This window comes from Zosterops lateralis (assembly GCF_965231275.1).
Source record: "Zosterops lateralis genome assembly, chromosome: 13".
NCBI classification, from domain to species: domain Eukaryota; kingdom Metazoa; phylum Chordata; class Aves; order Passeriformes; family Zosteropidae; genus Zosterops; species Zosterops lateralis.
In genome coordinates, this window is record NC_139773.1 from 2,835,960 (window position 1) to 2,857,538 (window position 21,579).

Sequence of the window (21,579 nt, forward strand, 5' to 3'; positions counted from 1 at the left end):
CCCGCCGCACCGCGTCACCCGCCGGCGCCGCCGTGACGTCACCGCCGGGGACCCCCGACACCCCAGGAACCCTCGGGGACGGCAGCGCCGGGGGGGGGGACAGAGAATCCCTGGGGCCCCCAGTGCAGGGCCTGCCCGTCCCAGCACAGGTGCCCCATGGGGTGGCCGTGTTGGCTTTCCCCCACAATGACCCCATGGCCCAACACAGGTCCCGTGGCCCCAACACAAGGGGACAATTTTGGGTCCCCTCCGTGTCTGTCACAGTGTTCTACAGCCCAGCCCAGTGTCCCCAGTGTCCTCAGTACAGGGTCCTCAGTGTTCCCAGTACAGTATCCCCGATGACCCCAATACAGAGTCCACAGTGTTCCCAGCACAGTCTCCCCAATATCCCCAGTACAGAGTCCACAGTGTCTCCAGTTCAGGGCCTCCAGCAGCCCCAGTACAGGGGGACCATTTTGGGTCCCCTCCATGGGCCACAGGGTCTCCAATGTACCCTTTGGTGGTCCCAGCATGCAGCGACCATTTTGGGTCCCCAGATGGCTGTTACAGTGTGTGTCCTACAGTCTGGCAGAGGGTCCGTGTGGCAGGTCCCCACGTCAATGGCATGTCCCCAGTGTCACACGGTGCCAGTGTGGAGCCACTGTCACGGGTCACCGGCAAAGGGTCCCCACTGTCCTGGGACCGTGTCCCCAGTATCTCCACTGCAGGGTCCCCATTATCACCAGCCAAGGACCTTCATGGATGATGAATATGCTGTCCATGCTGGGTCCCCACGCAACCGGGAAAGTGGCCCCAGTGGCCCAGCACAGTGTCCCCAGCACCTCCAGCCTTCTCTCCCCTTGACCCCAGCACAGTGTCCTCAGCGTCCCCAGCACCATGTTGCCAACATCCCGCAGCCTCGTGTCCCCAGTGTCCCCAGTGCTGTGTCCTCGCGGCCGCACTACAGAGTCCACACTGGTCCCCAGGGTCCCCATTGGAAGGTCTCAGGACCCTCCCAAGCACCCCAAAACACCCAGACCGGCTGCTCCCCTCCAGAGCGAGGGACCTCTGAGGTGTGAGCTGGAGGCTTGGTGCGAGCTGAGGGCGTCAATGTGGGTTGAGGGCCGCGGTCCCTTTAAGAGCACCGTGTCGGGCCGCGGTCCCTTTAAGGCGCGGCCACCGTCTGTCCTCGCGCGCGGCGGCTGCGCCGCCTCCTCATTGGCCAGCCGGGCGCGTGCTGTGACTCAGCCCATCACCTCCGCGCTTGGTGCGTCCGCCCGTGAAAGTAGCCCCGGCGCCCCGCCCTCGTGGTCCTGGGCCGAGCGGGCGGCGGAGGGATCCGCGGGGGGGCGGTGCTCCGGCCGGTCGGGATCACCTTGGCGGGGCGTGGGGGGCGGCGCGCAGAGCGGCGGCGGCGCTCGGACCGAGAAGATCAATCGTGGTTGTGACTGAACAGCGGTAGGTACCGGCGGCCTGCGGGGCGGCGAGCGGCGGGGCCGGCCGCGCCGGTACCGCCGTGATCCCCGTGTTTCCGCCGCCGGGAGAGGGTCTCCTCGGGCGGCGGCTGAGGGGAGGGGGCGCGCGCCCTGCGGGGCGGTTGAGGCGGGGGCGCGCGGGGGGCTCGCGGCGCCCAGCACGTGGCTGGCGGCGGCCCCGGCCCCGCGTCCCCTCCCTCCGCCCCCCCGAGCATCCCCCGGGACCCCGCACCGGGACCGCCCTTCCCGAGCATCCCCCCGGCACCCAGCGCCGGGCATCGCCCGCTTCGAGCATCCCGTCCCGTCCCGCGCCGGGGAACGCCCGCTCCGAGCATCCCCCCACGGCCCGCACCGGGAAACGGCCACTCCGGGCACGGGGGGCGGGGGGGTCCGGTCAGTGGTGCGGGGCCCGGGTGAGTGAAGCGGGGAACGCACAGCGGGAGCCCCGCGTGCGCCCGGCGGTCGGTCCGTTAAGCGGCTGCCGCCCGGTTCCCGCGGGCCGGGCCGTGCCGGAGGAGCTGCCGGGAGGCTGAGTCAGAGCCAGACGGGGAGAGGCGCTAGGCCGCCCCCCCTCCTCTGCCTGCACTCACGTAAGAGCCGGCAGTTCCCCGAAAGGCATCAGCTCGAATCAGCGTCCGGCTCGCTGCACCCAGCACTGATGCTGCAGCCTCTTCCCGCCCCCCCCGGGAAGAGAATGCCCCTTCTGAATTAATCTTCTCCCGCAATTATGCCTGCCTGAACACGTCCAACTGATCTGGACAGTTTCTTGAACTGTGAAAACCTCTCAAACGTGTTTAAAACTCCCTTTGCAGAGCTAGCAGGGCATGAATAGCGCTTTTGTCGGCGGACAATGGCAATCTCCCGACTGTCTCCTCAGACTACTAAAAGTTCACGGCAATCTTTAAAAACCTGCTTTGTTCTGATAAGGCGACTCTGTATCGGTCAGGCCCAGGCTAACAAAAAAATCAGTGTTTTATGGTGTTTTTTGTCACGTTAAAGTGTTAACTTTCCTGCTGCTGCTCATACTGATTTGCCTTAGCTCAAAGGTGCGATGACAAAGAGGTTTTTGGTTACTCAGATGCGTCTAGGGACTCGTGCAATTGAAAGTGCTTAATAGAAAAAAAACCAAAAAAACCCAACAAAACAACTCTGAAGAGTGTAATTTCATGCCCGAGACCCGTTTATAGAGCAGAATTGTAGCTAATATGAAGAAGCTTGATGGGTTATTGGGCCGTGCTGGTGGCAGCAGGTCTCCAGCCCATCACCGGATTCAGCAGGTTTTTGTGCGAGGCAGTGAGCAATGCTGCGAGCCACGTGCTTGAACCGGGCACTTCTGCCTCTGAAACCTTCCTGAGAAACTTCTTGCACCAGATAAAGTGCTTGGACAATCTGCAGCAGCCTGCGGTTTTGGGGTTTTTTTTATTACCTACTCCTTTATCCATCTAAAACTATTATTAAAACCTTCATCCATCGCTGTTAGCCGGAGTGATCCACCGCCGGCCTTAATTCCCTTTCCACCCAACAAGTTGATAATTTGATTTGGTGGCAACAAGACATTTCCCAGGCCGGCTGGAGCACGTGCTCGGTCCTTTATCTGCTGCCCGGGCCTTGTTCTCCCGCGGGGAGATGGAGCCGCAGCGGGTGGTGATGGATGGCACGTAGAGAATGGGGCTGCAGTACCGGCCCACAGCCACGTGCAGCGGTCTCCATCCCGGACTGGGGATGCGGCACGGTGGTCTGCACTTCTGTCTAGTTAAATGTGGAAAAAAAAAACCAAACCCAAAGCTTTCCTTTTTCTTGTAAAGCAGGTTTTTTTACAGCTTGCTTGAAGGCAGCCAGGTGCTTTTTGCCAAGCTGAACTCCTTGTCCTCTGCAAGGTTAAGCCTGTAGGTGTGTCCTACAAATACCCTCGAGATAAGTCTTTCTCGTCACCGAACTTCCGATGCTTGCCACCTCCTCTTTATTTTTTTTTTTTTTAGTTAAGCCTTCCAGGGAGGGGCAGATCAGCAAAGGCACGGCTGAGGCAGCAGCCAGAGCCAGGCTGACCTTCCTGTTCCCCATTGCAGAAAGCTGGAGAGGCACCTCCGCTGTGGGTCTCTCCTCCTGAGGATCTGCAGCTCAATGCTGGGGAGAGCATCGGCCAGCCGGGGGCAGGTGGTGGCTCCTGGCTTCCATCCAGGCCTGCAGAAAAGGGGTGGAATTTTGGGGTGGCCATTTTGTCCTTACCAAACGGCGAGACACCGTCTCTGGCAGCGGCTGCCTGGCAGGAATGTGCTGTCCTCCTTCAGGAGAGGGGATGCCAGGCCAGGGTAAAAACCTGCTTCTCTACAGAGCTGCATTTTTGTGTCGTTGAGTGCCTTTAGCTTCTGGAATGAGCAAGGCTGATGTTTTCCTCAGCTTCTTTTGGCAATCTGAAGGCCTGTCTGGTTTCATAACCCTGCCCTGAGCACTAACTCAAACCATTTCTGCCACTGGGCATGAGCAGCCTTGTTCTACAGCATCCATGAGGTTGTGTAAGTGAGGCTGACCAGTAAATCCTGAATCATCACCCCTTGAGAGCCTCCTGGCTGGAATTTCTGCAGGCAGTGACACAGCTCTGCCACCCTGGCCTGGGGACAGCCCCTGCTGCAGCTTGTACTTCCCTCTGCCACCAGTAACAGCAAGGGCCTGGCCCTGCATGGGGATTGCCTGGGTGGGGATTGCTGCTCCCTCTCCTTTCTCCATCCTCAGGGGGCATATTTGGAGAAACTGTAATTTCAGGCTTTCTTTCATCTGACCCATGGGGATGAGCTGGCTGGAATTAGTCACCTGGCTACAGTAAAACCCAGTCTCTCAGATGGCTCAGTCTGGAATATTCTGGAGCTGTGGAGATACCAGACATCGCTGGGCCATCCTGCCTGAAGCATGGGCAGGCCGAGTAATAAATTTGGGGATTTAATCGTTATTCCTTGAGGAATGAATTCAGGTTTATTCAGTGCTGGAAACTGAATTCAGGCATTGTAGGATATTGCTCAGCCCCCTTTCCTCACTCTGCCCAGACTGAGCGCTCCGTGTTTTCTGGTGTCCTTAAAGTCCTTGCTCTTCTGTTTGTTGTTAAAAAAAGCAGAGTAGTGGGAAATGCCAGGCATTCCTGTTATAAATACGAGACTGGTCATTCCAGTAAAACTCAGCACGGTGATAGAAGGCAGGAGGGAATATTAAAAAGACTCTTGGTGTGGTGGGCACGGTGCTGTGGACAGATGGGTATTTGGGATACTTTCTGGCTCCTGCGTTTCTGCCCTCGCCCCTGGACAAGGTCACTGTGTCTGCAGTTAATTTTTCTGAGCCCTCTGAACTGCTGGAAAGTGAATTTTTCCTTTCTCTTTATAAAGATTTCAAGGGTGTTAAAATTATATTTGCAAATAACTTGAGTGGGTGGGGGATTTCCATGAGGCAGGGAGAATTGACTTGAGTATTTTTTTTTTATAAACTTCCAAGTTGTGCTCTGGCTGCAGTTTCCCTGTTGGGATACCGTTGTTCAGTATTCCTCTTGTTCCTAGAAGCTGTGCAAACCTGTTTCCCTGTGCGTGGAGGTGATTTCCCAGCAAAGGCTTGTTTTTTTTGGCATCTGAGGAAGCTGACACTGCTCTGCAAGTGTTAGAGGGTGCAACGGCAAGTGTTAGAGGGCGCAACGGCAAGTGTTAGAGGGCTGAAACACAATGTTTTAGGACTGACCAGAGGGTTTTCCTATAATAATGAGACTTTGTTGGGCTTTTTATGTGGGCAGACCTTCTTGTAGTGACTCGAGTGAATCAGCAGCTTCTGGCAGGGCTGAGGGAAAAGAGGCTTTGCCAGGTGAAATTATGGTTTTTGCTGGCCCGGCTGCTCTGCGGCGCATGGCAGCGCAGGGGGGTGAGTCAGGGCTGCCTGCGCGAGGAGCTGCACGTACGTCAGGAAGGGCTGCGGAGTGGGGAGGAGCATCAGGGCCAGGCAGCAGAGCTGCTGTGCCACTGGGTAGGCTGGCAAGGCATGGTCTGCCCTTCACTGTGCTCAGTCCTGCCAGCTCTGGCAGAGTTTCTGGGTTTATTGCCTCTGGATGTGCTGAGCTGGCTGGTGTGTGCCCCTCACAGCGTTCTGCGGTTTATTGGTGGGCTTTGTCTGCTTGGGGCAGGCAGAACAAAAGCCCAGCTCTATTCCTGCTGTGTCCCAGCTTTTAGCCCAGCCCATGTTTCTATAAAAACATCTTGGAGATAAAGGCAGCTTGTGCCTGCTCTGAGTATCACCTGTGTGCCCAGAGCTTGGAGATTAAAGTTAAATTAATTTTTTAAAGGCAAAAATGAGTGATTTGCCCATGCCAATAGCCACCATCTTGCATCACTCTTTTACCACAGGCTTTTGTAATGCTGGGATTGTAGCCTGGGCAGGTCCAAGAGACAAAGCTTTGAGCTGCCACTACTACTTGAGAACAAAATTATTGCAATTAGAAATGCCTGGTGCACTGGCACTGCTGTGAAATGAGTGTTCTCCCATCCCACTGGACTGTTAAGCTTCAGCTCAGCTTCCTCTTCAAAGGATAAGTTCCTGGAGAATAGGCTGGCCTTGCTGTTGTAGGGACTCTCTAGTCCAGAGGAGGCAAACAGCCTGAGTTCAGAGAGGTTCTTTTAATCCAAATATTGGAAAATACAAGTTTTAAACTTTATGATAAATTTCTGGTGCCGTGTGTGAAGGGGAGTGGAGGGGGCGGGGGAGACCTGCAGCATCTTAAGTCAAGGAGGGACTTTAAGTATTAAATCTTCCGTCTTTTACGTGTTCTTTGCCAAAGTGTTGTGTTTAATCAACTCAAGTCTGCTTGCTTGTCCAGGCTTAAGGATGGGGTTTAGGCTTATGTGGACTTTGCCGTGATTAGGTGCTCCTGGGCAGAAGGTTGCCCGTGTCCGGGCGTGCCGCAGTCACGCCAGCGCTGAGCTGCCCCGATCCCAGGTGGGATGGGAAGTGCAGTTGAGGCCTGTAGGAGAAATGAGCGGAGAGCTGGGAGGGAGGAGGCAGAACCTCTGCCTGCGCACTCAAGTGCTTGAATTTTGTTGCGTTGTGTAGCTCCAAGGGAAGACTGGCAATGAAGAGAAGCTATGAAGGGAACATCTGCATAGAAGGCAGGTGAGCTTTGGGTGGTCCATGTGGGGGTTGACATGGAAATAGAAATGTGCCTTGCCTGTTAGGACTCTCAAATAGGAACATAACGTTAGTTTGACCCAGTAGCAGCTTTCTTGTTACCTCCATATTCATCACATGGTTGTCTTGGTGTCTCTGCTTGATGGGCAATTTGGGGTGGGTGATTCCCAAACCTGGCACTGCTTTCTTCCCTTCCAGACACAGGAATCGAGCAGCCATGTCTAAGCACCATGATGCAGGGACGGCTTTCATCCAGACCCAGCAGCTGCACGCTGCCATGGCAGACACCTTCCTGGAGCACATGTGCCGCCTGGACATCGACTCAGAGCCAACCATTGCCAGGAACACCGGCATCATCTGCACCATTGGTAGGCCATTCCTAGACAGGAGAGAATTACAGCTAGAAGCCCACACCTTGGTGAAACTTATTAAGGAAATCGTGAGAGGGATCTGGCTTTCATCCCTTGCCAGGGCTGAACTTGTGTGGTGAAGGAATATGACTTTCCCATGTTTGCCTAACCTGTATTACTGCTGGGAGTGAACCCAGTATCCAGGGAAAGGGGAATTGGGTTCTGCTGCACTCTGTGGGCAAGTTAAAACAATAATTGCTGCTGCAGCGCTAAGCAATGCTGTATCTGTTTACCTTTTCTCTTCCACATGAAATAGCCCGGTCTGTGTGGGTTACCTCATTATTTTTCTAAAGTTAATGTTCAAACTGTTTCTTCCTCCTAGGCCCGGCCTCCCGCTCTGTGGACAAACTGAAGGAAATGATTAAATCTGGAATGAATGTTGCCCGCCTCAACTTCTCTCACGGCACCCATGAGGTAAGGGTGGGGTCTGAGCTGCTACAGCCCCTGTGTGTCTGCTGATCCTGTCCCTCAAGAAGAAGAGAAATCTTGCTTCATCCAGACCATCCTTGGTGTGGGAAGGTGAAATAGCTGCTTTTGGGAAAAGCATACTGGTTGTACATACTGAGCCTCACTGAAGTGTATTTTCTTTTGCCATTTTGAAAGTAATTCAATTCTGCACCCTGCTCTGTAGCAGGGAGCCAGGTAACTGGTATTCGACACTGTGCCAACTGCTTGCCATGAAATCCTTCACTTCTGCCTCACATCCTGCTGTTGCCAGAGCAGCTGCTTCCCAGTGAGCAGCAGAAGCTGAGGAGACCTGTCCCTGTTTTGCACCTCTGCAGGAGGTCACGCTATCAGTTAATCTCAATTCTTGTTCCATTGCTGGGGATTTCGCAAGCAGGCAATCAATGAATAACTCTGATCAAAAGACATCTGTTATTAGTGATTTGATGTAATTACTGTATTTAGTGGGAAGAATGGGCTCCTGGGTTTTCTGGCTAACCAGCTGCTCTGGGTACATTCCTGGTACTCTGGAAGGTCCCACCATGGAGTTTGGGACATGGTATGGTGAGCTGAGAAAGAATAAGGTCAAAAGAAATCAACACTCCATAACAGTCAAGCCCTTATTGCTATAAATAGCTGAGATCCTTAGTGATACTGGAGGGGCTGAGGATCCCATTCTGCTGAGGCTTTTTTTTTTTTTTTTTCTTTTGACCTTGGCTGCTTTCCAGCTTTCAAAATGTCACCCAGTAGCAGCTGTAGGAGGCTTTACTTAGTGACCCATGAGCCTTGTGGTGTGTAACAGTTTGGCCTCTCACCCTGGTGGCCTTTAATAGGCACAGGGCCATGTCAGGATCGAAAGGGCTGGTACTTAACTGTGGTCAACAATCAGGCCATGACTAACCACCCTGGGATAATGTCAGTGCATGCCTTGCAGTTGGGAAATCAGCCTGGAGAAAGAGCAGTGTGGAGTAACTGTGTCCCGGGAATCAAATCTGTGTGGCTTGGCAGCTCTTGGGCCAGGTGACATGTCAGGGAGTTGGTGGCCAGGCTAAAACTGGGAATTCTCACACTGTTACTGCCCAGTTGCTGTGGTCTGTGAGCTTGGCTGAGGTCTTCCTGTGTTATGTGAGGTCTAATTGTACATTTCACACCGTCAAAGCCGACTGCAGGCTCTGGTGTGGCTGTTGCCTGCAGTGTGACCATCAGCCATAGCCAGTCCTAACTTTGTGTTCCCTCCTGGCTCCTCCAAAATGCCCCATTTTTCATTGAAGCCCCTAAGAGTTTCCATCTGTCACAAGTGCTTCAGTTCTCGTGTCCACCCTAAAGCATTTACCAGGGCTTGAGCTTTAACAGAGGTGCTTTGGCACCTGCCTGGCTCCCTTTTATGTAGAATAAAAAAGGCTTTTACCTCCAGCTCTGCCTGCATTCCTGTTCTGCATGTGTAACTCTTCAGAAAGTCAGACTCCCTAGGAGCCAGTTAGTCCTTGATATCAAACTAAAATGGAAAATTCCCAGATGATTGGGTTCAGATAAGTGCTGTGGCACTGTCAGGGCGTGTTTTCTGCGCTGCAGTGCCCGGAAGGGTCAGGGCCAGCTTGCACATTCAGTCAATAAACTGACTCATTTTCTTGCTATAAAGAGTTATCAGCTGTTACCTCTGGCTGAGGGCACACATGTGAACTTCAGCATGGCTTTTTCGAACCTCACCTTCCTGGTGCTGGCTTATCACCCCGAGGTACTGAAGTCAGTGTGGAGGGCTTGTGTTGGATTGGGTGAGTGGCACGAGGGAACCGAGTGTTCCAGGTGAGTCAGGTCAAACTCCATCAGTCCATGTGGCACAGAGGGGAAATGTCTTACCTGCTAAAGTCTGTCAAGTGTTACACAACTCTTACTAGTTGTGAGTAGTTAAGGTTATCTCTCAATGTTGTTTAAACAAGTAAAGTAAACTGATCTGCTGGCCATCTGTACCACATTTGAGGGAGCTGGCATGGATTTTCTTACAAAAATACCTTACAGTTACAAAATTAGCAGCATTTAGCAAAATGCTCTTGCAAACAAGGTTTGGAAGCCAGATGTGTGGTGCCCGGAGTATTGAACTCCTGTCTGTGATTGCTTTGACTCTGTAAATAACCTGTAAATATTTACATGGATAACACTATTTTAGCAAATCCTTTATCTGTGGGAAATTAGGCCAAAGAGTGAAAAGCCTGTCCACCTGCAGGACTGATAGTGGCTCAGGCTGGAAGTGTGTGTGGGAACTAGCAGTGTGGGGAGGCATCTTCCCTTGCTCTGGTGGGAGGAGGAGCACAGCTGTGTGTGACACTGCATTCTTCTGCCATCAGGTGTCTTTCAATGCACACATTTATCCAGCTGCTGCTGCTGCTGTGAATACTGTGGTGTGCTGAACAGGCAGGTGTTCAGGAAAGCTTTTGGAAAAGTTACTACTAAATGCCTGTTGGTTGGTGAGCCACCTTCAGTTGGCAGATGTGTGTCCTCATGGAAAAATCACTTCAGCCAGACCTCGGGACTGTCTCCTTGAGTTGTCCTTCCAGAATTAAAGCTGAGGGCAGACCAGATAACTTCCACACTCCACATTCATGGCCCTTCTATCCTTGCACTCTCCTTTACTGGAAGCTTTGTGTGGGTTAAATTTTGAAGGTAAAACTGAAACTCAGAGCAGAACTGTAAGCTTGGGCACCCTCTGGGGTGCACAGGGGTCTTTTCTGTGAGCAGCAGAGTAGAGACAGCTTTAACAATTCCATATTTTTTCTTTTGTTGCCAGTATCACGAGGGCACAATCAAGAATGTGCGAGAAGCCACAGAGAGCTTTGCCTCTGATCCCATCACCTACAGACCTGTGGCTATTGCACTGGACACCAAGGGACCTGAAATCCGAACTGGACTCATTAAGGGAGTAAGTTTTTTTTTTGTTGTTTTTTTTTTCTCACATTTTTCACCACAGAGACTCAATACCGTGTTAAACCTGTGGCTGTTTCCAAACAAAAAATATCATAGGAAACGAGATAACAAACCACCTCCCAGGAGTTCTGACAAGCTGCTGTGGGCTGGGAGGCAGTGGTGTGCTGGTATTTACTGGTTTTGTTGTCACACAGAGTGGCACAGCAGAAGTGGAGCTGAAGAAGGGTGCACAGCTCAAAGTGACCCTGGACGATGCCTTCATGGAGAACTGTGATGAGAACACACTCTGGCTGGACTACAAGAATCTCACCAAAGTTGTAGAAGTTGGCAGTAAAATCTACGTGGATGATGGTCTAATTTCTTTGGTGGTTAAGGAGAAAGGTGGGTAACAGCCATTTCAGCTTGTTTGAGTTTTCCTTAGGACATATTTGTGCTTTCCATCCAGTAACTGTTCCTTAGCTTGCAGTTGTGTGTTGAAGAAAGGAGATTGTAGTTCTTGATGGTGTAGTGAGACTTTAAGCTAAATTTCTCTGTCAAGTGCAGGAACTTTGCAAAGACTAACTTCAGCTGGGTTTCACTGTGCTGGCATTTAAACCCCATCCTCAAAAGGGGAGGGAATGTGTGGTAAGGCCATACCACTGTTCATGATCAGCCAGGCTAATTCAGGCCCTGAATGCAGGATTTAACTACTTTTACAGCACAGACCCTGGGCTTTGTAGTTAGAGACAGAACTAGTTTTAACTAGTAATGCAGAGGCAAGCTTACTTCCATGATACTCCCTTTATAGTGCTGCCTAAATGGCTCTGGCCTCAAGCCTCTAATCTGTGAGTACGTAGGGAGTGGGAGGTGAGGCTTTGGGGTGCTCAGTTTGGTGTTGCAGGACTATGTGTGCAAAACTGCAGCCTGCTTGCTTTTCTTGGGGGAGGCAGTCCCAGCCTCCTGCAGGGAACAGCTGATATCTCATCCAGGAACAGCCTAGAAGTTGTTTTAGACCAATCTATCGTGTTCCCGAGGGTAAACTGCTTGTGTGGTACAGGAATGCTCTGAAGAGATGGGATGCGCTTTTTATCGTGTGTGCCTCTGTTGGCACTGCAGTTCCCAGGCAGGGAGGTGGTGTGGGAGTGGTAGCAGGAGCTGTCCCGTAAACAACTGACCATAGGAACACATGTTTCAGGGAAGGACTATGTTATGACTGAGGTGGAGAACGGTGGCATGCTCGGCAGCAAGAAGGGCGTGAACCTGCCCGGCGCTGCCGTCGACCTGCCCGCTGTCTCTGAGAAGGACATTCAGGACCTAAAATTCGGTGTGGAGCAGAACGTGGATATGGTGTTTGCTTCCTTCATCCGCAAGGCTGCTGATGTCCACGCTGTCAGGAAGGTGCTGGGGGAAAAGGGAAAGAACATTAAGATCATCAGCAAGATCGAGAACCACGAGGGTGTGCGCAGGTGAGCTTTGTGCAGGGGATGCTTTGGGTTTGTCACACTGAAATAAAGCAACTCACTTCCTTTTTGTAGCTTCAGACAGCTTTGTGTAGCACTGAATATGTGCTGTGCCTTGCTCCTGTTTTTTTCCTCCTTCATTGGCATTGCAGGAACCCAAACACCCCATGAAAACCCAAACAGGAACACGAAAAGCCTGTGCTCCTTTCAGAGGGGCACAGACAGATGGCAAGGTGCTTTGCAGAGCAAATGGGATAACACAGTTCTTCTCTTGCTGTCAGGTTTGATGAGATCATGGAGGCCAGCGATGGCATTATGGTGGCCCGTGGTGACCTGGGAATCGAGATCCCAGCTGAAAAAGTCTTCCTTGCCCAGAAGATGATGATTGGGCGCTGCAACAGGGCTGGCAAACCCATCATCTGTGCCACTCAGGTACTGGAAGCACCACCTTTGGCTCCTCACTGCCAGAGTCTGGTCAGGAGGGAGTGCTGGGGGTAGCCATGGGTAGATGACATTGGTTAAAGAGTGAGATGCAGAGAGGTTTTGCTCATATCTGAAAAGCTCCTGTTTAGGCATTCCTGTGTTTGGCATCTTTTCCAATTAGATTACAAGACCTCTTGTACATCTCAAAACATCACATGGTAATGAGCCTCTGGGGGTGACCCTGCAAATTCATGGGAAAAATGGCACATGCTTTTCCTTGGCATCTTGTGGCAGCACATCTCTGCCTGACAGGGAGGGTTTGCTGGGGTTCCCATTAGATGATGTACCCACACTGCAGCTTCAGAAGGAACTGAGTACAGGATCCATCTCCTTTTTCTGGGAGTGGTAGGGATTACATGCACAGTCCTTGAGCACTGGGAATTCTGGTTTCCTGGCTGCCCTTGCTCTGCACACAGGCTGTGTTAGACAGTAGTCATTAAACAAGATTCTGGATTTAGAGTGGGACATGCTGCTTTTTCCTGCATTGCTACAGAAATGCAGCTGGAAAACAGCTCGGGACCATGAGTGAAGCAAATGGTGTTTAAATCAGTGGTGAGCTCCAGCTGAGGGGAAGCTGAGCACCTGAGGAACACAGGAGAGCTGACCAGACTTGGGGTGTGGAAAGGGATTAGGAATTACTAACCTCATGGAAAGCTGTTCCGTTTTCCACTCTCTTAAATGGGGATGCTTAGAAAGCTGGTGGAGTTAACTGTTTTGAGTTTACTACTTTGTACATATTGTCTAAAGCATTTGAAATCTTGAGTTGGGAGAAGATGACTTCACTGGTGCAGGCCCTGCTCTTTTATGATTTCTAGATGATAAAATCCCCACATTTGAGAATGTATGACTGGATTTGAGGTTTTCATAAATACATCTAATGCCACATTCTGCTCTAAAGAGCTCTGAGTTCCTTGTGCTGAGAAGTTGAAGTGGGAGGTTGGAGTATTTTGTCTGGGATGTTGTGTGACTTAAATCTCCCTGGAAAAGGAGTGAATGTGGAATGAGTATAAAATGGAATGCGTAATTTTCCTTACTGGTGGAGGTTTTAAATCAAAGCTGGTTTAGGGGCCAGACCCCCCATTCTGTTCCATACCTGTGGAGAACTGGAGTCCTTAGGTTACATCCCACTTTCTGTCCGAGCCATAAGGACTATTGAAGTGCAGCTGTTTCCTCTGGCAGTGTGTTGATTGATCCCTGTGGGTTTGTTCTCTCCCAGATGCTGGAAAGCATGATCAAGAAGCCTCGCCCCACACGTGCTGAGGGCAGCGACGTCGCCAACGCCGTCCTGGACGGGGCAGACTGCATCATGCTCTCAGGGGAAACAGCCAAGGGAGACTATCCCCTCGAGGCTGTGCGCATGCAGCACGCTGTGAGTACTGCCCTGCCCTGCTGGGGACAGGGACACCACCTTGCTCTTGGCCACCTGAGCTGGCCACTCAAAGGCTAAATGGACCTGGCTGCCTAAAGCAGCCATTTTTTTACTCACACTCTCTTGTGTGTGGGTTTTTTGAACAAACGTGGTCCTGAAGGCCCGGACTCACTCTGTGTGCTCCAAACTTGCCAAGCAGAGCTGAGAGCTGCTCTGCAATGATGAGAGATAAAACTTCCCATTTCTTTTTGCCATTACCTTGACAGAAATTTCATCCAATATCCTACTGCAGTGGCATATTAAATGCGTTAAACTTCTGTGGGATCAAGGAGCTGCTTTAAGCAGTTTATCTATAGATAATGAAAGGTTTTGGCTGAGTCCTGCATGGGGGAGGGCACGGGGAGGCTCCTGAGGGTGATTTACAGCACTGCTGCATTCAGCACCTGCTGTGTGCTGGGGGTTGGGGGGGGTTTTGTTGCATGACTACTGACAGCACCATATTTTTACATGCCTGAACTGCCAGAAACCTCTGCTCTGCTTCAAGTTCGTGTTTCAGCTGATAAAAGCCTGATGTCAAGTTCCTGTGAGCGTTGCTGCTCCCCAGTTACCAGTACTGTGAATTACAGCAGTGGTAACTCACAAGTTCTAACTCTAACAAGTTTTATTTGCAATTCAGGTTCTATAGGCTATTCAACTCAGCCAGTGTTGGTTTGCAGTGTGTTACATCTTTTACCTCAGTTTGGAGTGGTGTTTTTTGCACGAGGCAAATACGAATTAGTACTACTTATGATCACTGGGCAGTGGTGCTCCTTTACAGGCTGAAGGCTAACAGTGCCCCTTAAAGCTTCTCCCTCCTTTTCCAACCCCTAAATCACAATTGACCGCCTACCAAGACTTGGGAACTTGCTGCAGCAAGCCTTATACCTGTGTTTCCATCCTGGCATTAATTCTTTGATCTGGGCAGGTTGTGTTGTACCTGTAGCCTGTTGCATGTGCTTCCTCTTCCTACTGACCTGGGCATGGTGTTCATTCCACCAGGGCCCCTGGAGAAGCACTGAAGGCTTTAACACTGAGCAGAAATTGAAATTCAGAATGACTAAAAGTAAGATGTTCCAGGCGGCAAGGTGCCAACTCTTATGGTAGTAGCACATGTCAGTACAGTGAGGATCTTTTCCTCTGAGCTAATCCACTTATTAGTCGAGCCCAGCAACAATGTCCTGAGTAACCATGGTCTGGGGATCTGCAGCATGGCTGGAGCAGGTGGATGTTACCATCTGAAGTGGGCAGTAGTAAACTTCCAAATACTGGGCAGGCTGATTGCTGTAGATGGGAGTGGGCACCTTCCCCTTCCACTCCAGGATCCACACTTCAAAGCCCAGCCTGGCCATGCTATGCTGCCTGATGGGACCAAGGTTTAAACAGCCTCTCCATTTTCCTTTCTCCCACCTCCCTGGTATCTCCACCCATGCACCAACTGGAAACCCTCTATAGCTATTCCTGTCTGAGCTGATCCAGCTGTGGGGTGAAATTAAGGATTGCTGTGCCCCTCTGTGGCCGCTGTAAAAGCAGACACCTGTATTCCCACGTTACATTACACACGGGGAGTGCAGACTTCCCTCTAAAATCAGGTTTGCTCTCTGTGTTACATGGAGCTGCTGCCTTTGTACCAGGAGCAGAAAATAAACTGCCAGGCTTCCAGCTCCTGCCTTTGGAGTAAGTGTTGTGATGCAAATACTTCCCTTTTATCTAAATCCAGCAGTAACAAAATGCTTTAGGACAAGTTGGCACTGGCCTGCTGTTCCGGCCTGCCGCCTGTGTCCTGTTATATTTAGACTTAAGATACTTAACTGCTTTGGCTTAAACTGATAACTCTCTGGAAGGGATAATTCCCAGCATCACATAAAATAATTCATTAACACTAGAGTAGCAAAAATCTGATTTTTCTAACTCCAGAGCTTTCACTATAATGGCACATCAGTCTAATTTAACATGAACTTGCCATGCTTTGTGGGGTGGCTGCTCACTTTGTGGAATAACTGGGTAAAGTTGTCCTTGAGAAGATCATGAACCTTTGCATGCTTTTCTTGTCTGCAAGCCTTCTTTATTGGGTTGTCAGGCCTTCCAAGATGATTAAATGTGATGATTCCCAGGATTCTGGGATGAGCAGGTTGCTGAACCTGTTGCCAATCCTCAGCCAGAACACAAAGCCTTTAGTTGTGCCTCCGTCCCTCTCATCTCTCCATATCTGGCACTCTACAAACACCCCAAGATCCATGCTGTGACAACCCTATAAGGAAGACTTACTCCTGTTTTATTTCCCTGTTACCAAAAGAAAGTTGGTATCCCACTCAGATGTGAAGCTTTATTGACTCTCAAGTTAAAATAAATCTTTATGGCTCTCAAGCTAAATATTTATTTGTTCTCAAGATAAGCCAAATCTCTTGACTCTGAAGTTAAACTAAGTCTTCATTGACCCTGAAGTTAAACTAAATGTAACAAGGCTGAGTGAACAGTCTCCCACCTTCAGGAGTGACATTCAAAGAGTGTTGCTTGTATCTTGGCTCCCTGAAAACTGTTCCAGCAGCACTCTATGCTGTTGGGAGTCTAGGAAAGGAAGCCTGAGATTCCCTCTTACAGAATTGCAAGCAGCACTATGGGCAGGCAGGTAGGTGGCATAAGAGTCTCTCAAGGAAGTCAGAAGCAGCCATGACAAAGCATGGTCTGGCTCTGAGCTGCCTTGTTCTGGTCCTTGAAAAGTAATTTATGTTTGCCTGCTCTGCTGGAACTCCCAAATACAGCAAAAATGGCATGTTTGGAATGCCTGCCCAGTGACTGGGAACTGCCAGTCCCCTGCTATGGTGAATCTTGGTCTGGGTTGCATTTAGCAAAGTCAAAACCTGAGAGCCAAAAAGCTTCACAGCTTCATCTTAATACCCTCTTGCATGCATTACTATGATAATTAAGCAAGTTAATGTGATCTCATGTTCCTCTGGTGTATCTTTCCTTCTTCTCTTTCCTCTGTTCTCCTCCTTCCCTCCCACTCGGGCCTGCAGATCGCCCGCGAGGCTGAGGCCGCAATGTTTCATCGTCAGCTGTTCGAAGAAATTTTACGGCTCAATGTAAACAACAGGGACCCTGCCGACGCCATGGCGGCGGGCGCGGTGGAGGCCTCTTTTAAGTGCCTCGCTGCAGCACTGATAGTCCTGACCGAGTCTGGCAGGTAGGGCTCAGAGAAGGGGCTCGGGCCAGCCCTTGCTGTGGCAAAACACGCTGCACTCTAACACTGCAGTCTTTGGCCAGCCGCTCGCTGCCCATGCCAACCTTGTGTAACCGCTGCCATGTGAGCTGACCCTGTGCCAGGGAGGGACCCCAGCAGGCAGGAGCAGAGCAAGAGTGCCTGGCAGTTGGCATGAGTGTCACCTGAGTGTGGGCTTGGCAGGGCGAGGTGCCACCATTCTGAAAGAACCCTTGGGAATCAAGTGGTTCCTCTGCAGCGATGTGCTGTTGGGGTGAGCTCAGTCTGGGCTCGCTGATTAACGCCAGTGTCAAAGGCTGGCAGAATGGATGTGGCACCCCGTGCTGGAGCACCTCGCCCTGCCCGTGCCCGAGCGCCTGCCGTGAGTGTTGTCTCCGAACGCGTGTTGCTCTTGTAGATTGCCCGGGAGGCCGAAGCCGCCATCTTTCACAGGCAGTTGTTTGAGGAACTGCGTCGTCTGACCCCCCTCAACTGCGACCCCACTGAGGCCGCTGCAGTTGGCGCTGTGGAAGCGTCCTTCAAGTGCTGCAGTGGGGCCATTATTGTCCTCACCAAGTCTGGAAGGTAGGAGGGGACAGGTGCCCCCAGGTCAAGCCTGCTGTGTGACAGGGTGGGGGAAGGAGAATCCTAAAAACGTGGCTTTGAGAGACCGATGGAGTCAGGTTCTGGCAGCGCCTGCAGTGCTGGTTCCTCAGGAGATGGACACACATCCCTACAGTCTGAGTCCTCGGCCTGCCTCTGCCAGCGTGGCACCAGCACCGAGCCCAGCCTCCCCTCACTGCTGCTAGTGGCAGTGACGCCAGCTGGAAGAGCCAAGGGAAAATAAGTGTTGCAGCTTCAATTCAAACTTCTTGGCAAGAAATCATCAATGTAACAGTGAGGCAGAAGTTCAGTGGATGCACAATCTTTTTTTTTTTCCTTGTTTTTTTTTTAATCAAGGCTTTGGCCTTTTGTAGCAGCATCCAAATTATTGGTCCCTTGCTGGACTTTGCAGTCATCAGCCCTGCTTGTCTGAGCCCAAGGGGCGAAGAGGGACTGCGCAGCCTGGGATTGGTAGGCAGGGAAATGGAAAACATTGCAAATGTCTTCTTCCAGGATTCCTTGTGCCTGCCTGCAGGTAATCTCTCTGCACAGACAGGCATCTGGCAGGCACCAGGTGAGCTCAGTGGCTGCAGGCAAAATGTGCTGAAACAATGTAGTTTGGGATTTCTGTCCAGCAACCATGACAGCTGCCAAGCAGAGACTTGTTCTTCCAGTTGTGGAATGGGAGGGAGCAGAAGCCTCATGGATCAGCTCTTCCATCTAGAGGAACTGGGCTGCCTGCTCCCAAAGCATGTCCGACCATAAGTCTCAGACCACTTTCTGAAAAGAAATCAGGATTTCTCACACTGGATTCACACCAAAACAGTAGTGCAACAGCAGAGATGTGCTTGTGTATGCTGGGTACCTGAAGATGTGGAGCATTGGTGAGACCTTCACCAAAATGTACAGCTTAAAATGATTTTGAGCAGAAAATTACTTTCTGCAGAGATGAGGAGGTAACTATGAGCACAGAGTTCTGGATACCCTCATGCTTCTAATGTTTCTTTGTCATATGTTCCAACCATACACTTGACCTTTTTAAAGAGATTTGAACTCTGATATTTGAATATTTTTAGCCATTGGATCTGGTTAACTCTTGTGAGTACCTGAATCTCCTGGGTCTCTCAGGAGGCGGCTCGGACAGTGTGGGAAGGTTTGTCTGAGAGCTGGCACGTGTGGTTGGGTGCTTGGAGCAGTCTGCTGGCTCCTGCTTTAAGCAGCAAACTTTGCATCTGAGTGTTGCTGAGCTTGGCTCCACTAAACGAGGCTGCAAAAGCAAATGGAGACACCAGCATGTCCGTTGGAAAGATGGAGCTGCAGCTGCCACAGCCTTGCAGTTTGAATCTGTCTGTTTGCGTATGCTCTCCCTCAGCAGTGCTCACAGAAAGGAAAGCTGTAGGCTAGTCCCCACTCAGGCTGTGCTGCTGCTATTTTAAAGGCATTTTAAAGACTTTGTGTGCCCAACTTCCCAGTATAGATTTTGGCCTCTGCTGCATTTGCTTCCCATGGGGGTGCAGGAGCAGAGCTCTATCTGGAGGAACTGGCCTATTTGCTGGCTTCAGCAGGTGGCTGAGAGGCAGATAGCTTCCCCCTTGGCATGCTTTGGGCAGCGCTGCTGGCAACAGCTCTTTCCACCCTGAAAACCAGGAACTCCTCTAAACAGGGAACTTTCAGGGACCCCTGTTGAGATGCCAAGGCCTGCTTGCAGAGGCCAGAATAAATGGCACCTCGCCACCCTAACATAGCAACAGAAACAAGTAAAGGCTTGTTCAGGGACCAAAACACCCTGATGGCACTTGCTGAGCCGGGAGGTGAGGGGATTGTCACTGCCAGCAGGAATAGCCAGTGGTGCTCTGCCCAGTTGTCTTAACTGGGAGCCCAGCAGAGCGTCAGGCTGGTTGGTGAGTGGCTCTTATGGAGACTGGTCACGTCCTCCCAGGGGTTTTTGCTCCCCCCACAGGCCATTATTCCCCGTGTGGTGGCCGTGTGGAGCCCCACCGTGGCTGTTGTCCCTGCAGGTCGGCACACCTGGTGTCGCGGTACCGCCCGCGGGCCCCCATCATCGCCATCACCCGCAATGAGCAGACGGCGCGCCAGGCCCACCTGTACCGCGGCATCTTCCCCGTGCTCTGCAAAGACCCCGCCCAGGACGCCTGGGCTGAGGACGTGGACCTGCGTGTCAACCTGGGCATGAATGTTGGTGAGTGGCACTGCCCCCCTCCCCTGGAATACGGCCCTGGTGGGGCGTGGTGGTCCTGAGCACCTGAGTGGTGCTTTGGGGTCACTGATAGGGAGTGGTGATGGGAAGAGAGGAACTGGCTGCCTCTGTGTGGTAACTGAATCCGGCCAGGAAACGGGTGGCGGTTGCATGAGCAGAACCGTGTCCGGTTGGGAAATGGGGTGGTGGGTTTGGCACAGCTGCCTTTAGGGAATTTCCAACAGACGACCAGGTTGGGTTTATGGTGGTGGGTGATGGAACTGTGACATTCACCACTCCTGAGGCACAAGGAAGTGGGGCTGGCTCTTATCCTGCACCCCCTTCAAATCCTGCACTGTGGAATTTTGAGCTCTGTCACAGAGAGCCCCAAAGCAGAGGCGAAGGTTGTCAGATGGGTAGGCAGCAGGAAGGTGGAGTTTTGATACCCTCCAGACTGCCGTGGCACAGGCAGCCTTGGTGACTTGGGGAGCAGGTGATGAGCACTGTTGCCCCATGGCTAGACAGGGTGGGACTGAGCTCTGACCTCTCTCTTCTCTCCTAGGCAAAGCTCGAGGGTTCTTCAAGACCGGCGACCTGGTGATCGTGCTGACGGGCTGGCGCCCTGGCTCTGGCTACACCAACACCATGCGTGTGGTGCCTGTACCCTGAGCACCCACTGGGCCTTCCTGCCCCTGCCCCACTCCCCTCCCACCACCCCAGTCCCTTCCCTCTGCTCTGTCCCCCCTTGCAGTAGACCAGCCATCGCTTGCGCTGTTCTCCTTGTCCCTAGAGTGGATGTAGGTTGCTAAACACCACCCAGTGCAGCAGCAGCAGGGGCAAGAGACCTTAAATAACTAAAAAAAAATACTTGAAGTGTTTAGTTTTTTAAAAAACCTCTCCCTGTAGTTAAAGTTCTGCCTTGATGTGTTTTGGAGTCAGCGTAGGAGGTTCCTGTGTGCTGCTGGGACTCCTCTTTCTTGGTGACTGTCCTTGGGGTGTAAAATGACCATTTCCTTGGCCCTGGTATGGGGTTTTGGGAAAGGGGAGAAGCAATGTGTGGCCAACGGTTCTGCTGGACCCCTCCTTGCTCGAGGCAAGCTGCTACTCCCCACTCCTATATGGCCACACACCTCCCCAGACCCAACCCAAGGCAGATTCAGCCTTTCTCAGCTGGTTGTTTCAGGGATGGGGGCAGGGAAAAGGTGTTGAATCCATGCACAGAGCTTCCCGTGCTCCCCTTGCAGCATTGTCTCCTGTGTTAGTCTTGTCCCCCCACCACTCCAGAGCCCCCCCTCACCCAGCACTCTGATGGGCCCTGGGATGGGAGAGCACAACTGTCCATCAATAAAGAGAAGCTGAAGCACCTGCCAGGCTGAGCTGCTCCTTGGGGTTGGTGAGGGGTCTGCAGGGGTAGGGGAAGATCTGGTGAAGAAGGGCTGCAGGAGCTGGGGAGGTCTGTAAGGGTGGGAAAGTGCTTAGGGTTGGGAGTGGTGGTCTGGTGAAGGAGCCTGCAGGGCTTGGGATGTGTGTCTGGGATCTGCAGTCACTAAGGGAGTCTGGTGTGGGTGTCTGCAGGGGCTGGGGGGATGTGCTGCAGTTTGAAGGGGTGCCAGGGGAGGAGTTTGCTAGGATTGGGGCTGAAGGGGATTAGGGGTTCAAGGGAGGGATTGGCAGAGTTGGAGGTACTTGTTGGGAGTGGGGTGGAGGCCAAAGGAGGAGTCAGTGGGGCAAGAAGCTCCTACGGGCGTTTTGGGGGCAGTCTGTGGGAGTTGGGGTGTCCGTGCTTGTGGAAGAGAGTCAGGAGGGGACCTGATGCCTGGTTGATACCCAGGCGGGTTTCCCTCGGGAGCACAGGGCTCCTCCCTGCGTGGCCTGAGA

At 52.0% G+C, this 21,579-nt stretch overlaps 1 protein-coding gene across 2 annotated transcripts; it reads left to right on the plus strand.

Annotated features, from left to right (window-relative positions):
- The first annotated feature begins 1,349 nt into the window (after positions 1–1,349).
- On the plus strand, positions 1,350–21,068 carry PKM (pyruvate kinase M1/2). Of its 2 annotated transcripts, XM_083871134.1 has the most exons (11): positions 1,350–1,437; positions 6,801–6,970; positions 7,335–7,426; positions 10,239–10,370; positions 10,570–10,756; positions 11,550–11,820; positions 12,096–12,246; positions 13,514–13,666; positions 17,320–17,486; positions 19,523–19,704; positions 20,264–21,068. In XM_083871134.1, the coding sequence occupies exons 2-11, from the start codon at positions 6,820–6,822 to the stop codon at positions 20,368–20,370; spliced, it is 1,593 nt and encodes a 530-aa protein (XP_083727260.1). In that variant the 5' UTR covers positions 1,350–1,437; positions 6,801–6,819; the 3' UTR covers positions 20,371–21,068. The 2 variants fall into 2 exon arrangements, with proteins under 2 accessions (XP_083727260.1, XP_083727259.1); XM_083871133.1 differs by lacking the exons at positions 1,350–1,437; positions 17,320–17,486 and adding an exon at positions 16,720–16,886.
- Positions 21,069–21,579: the final 511 nt, after the last annotated feature.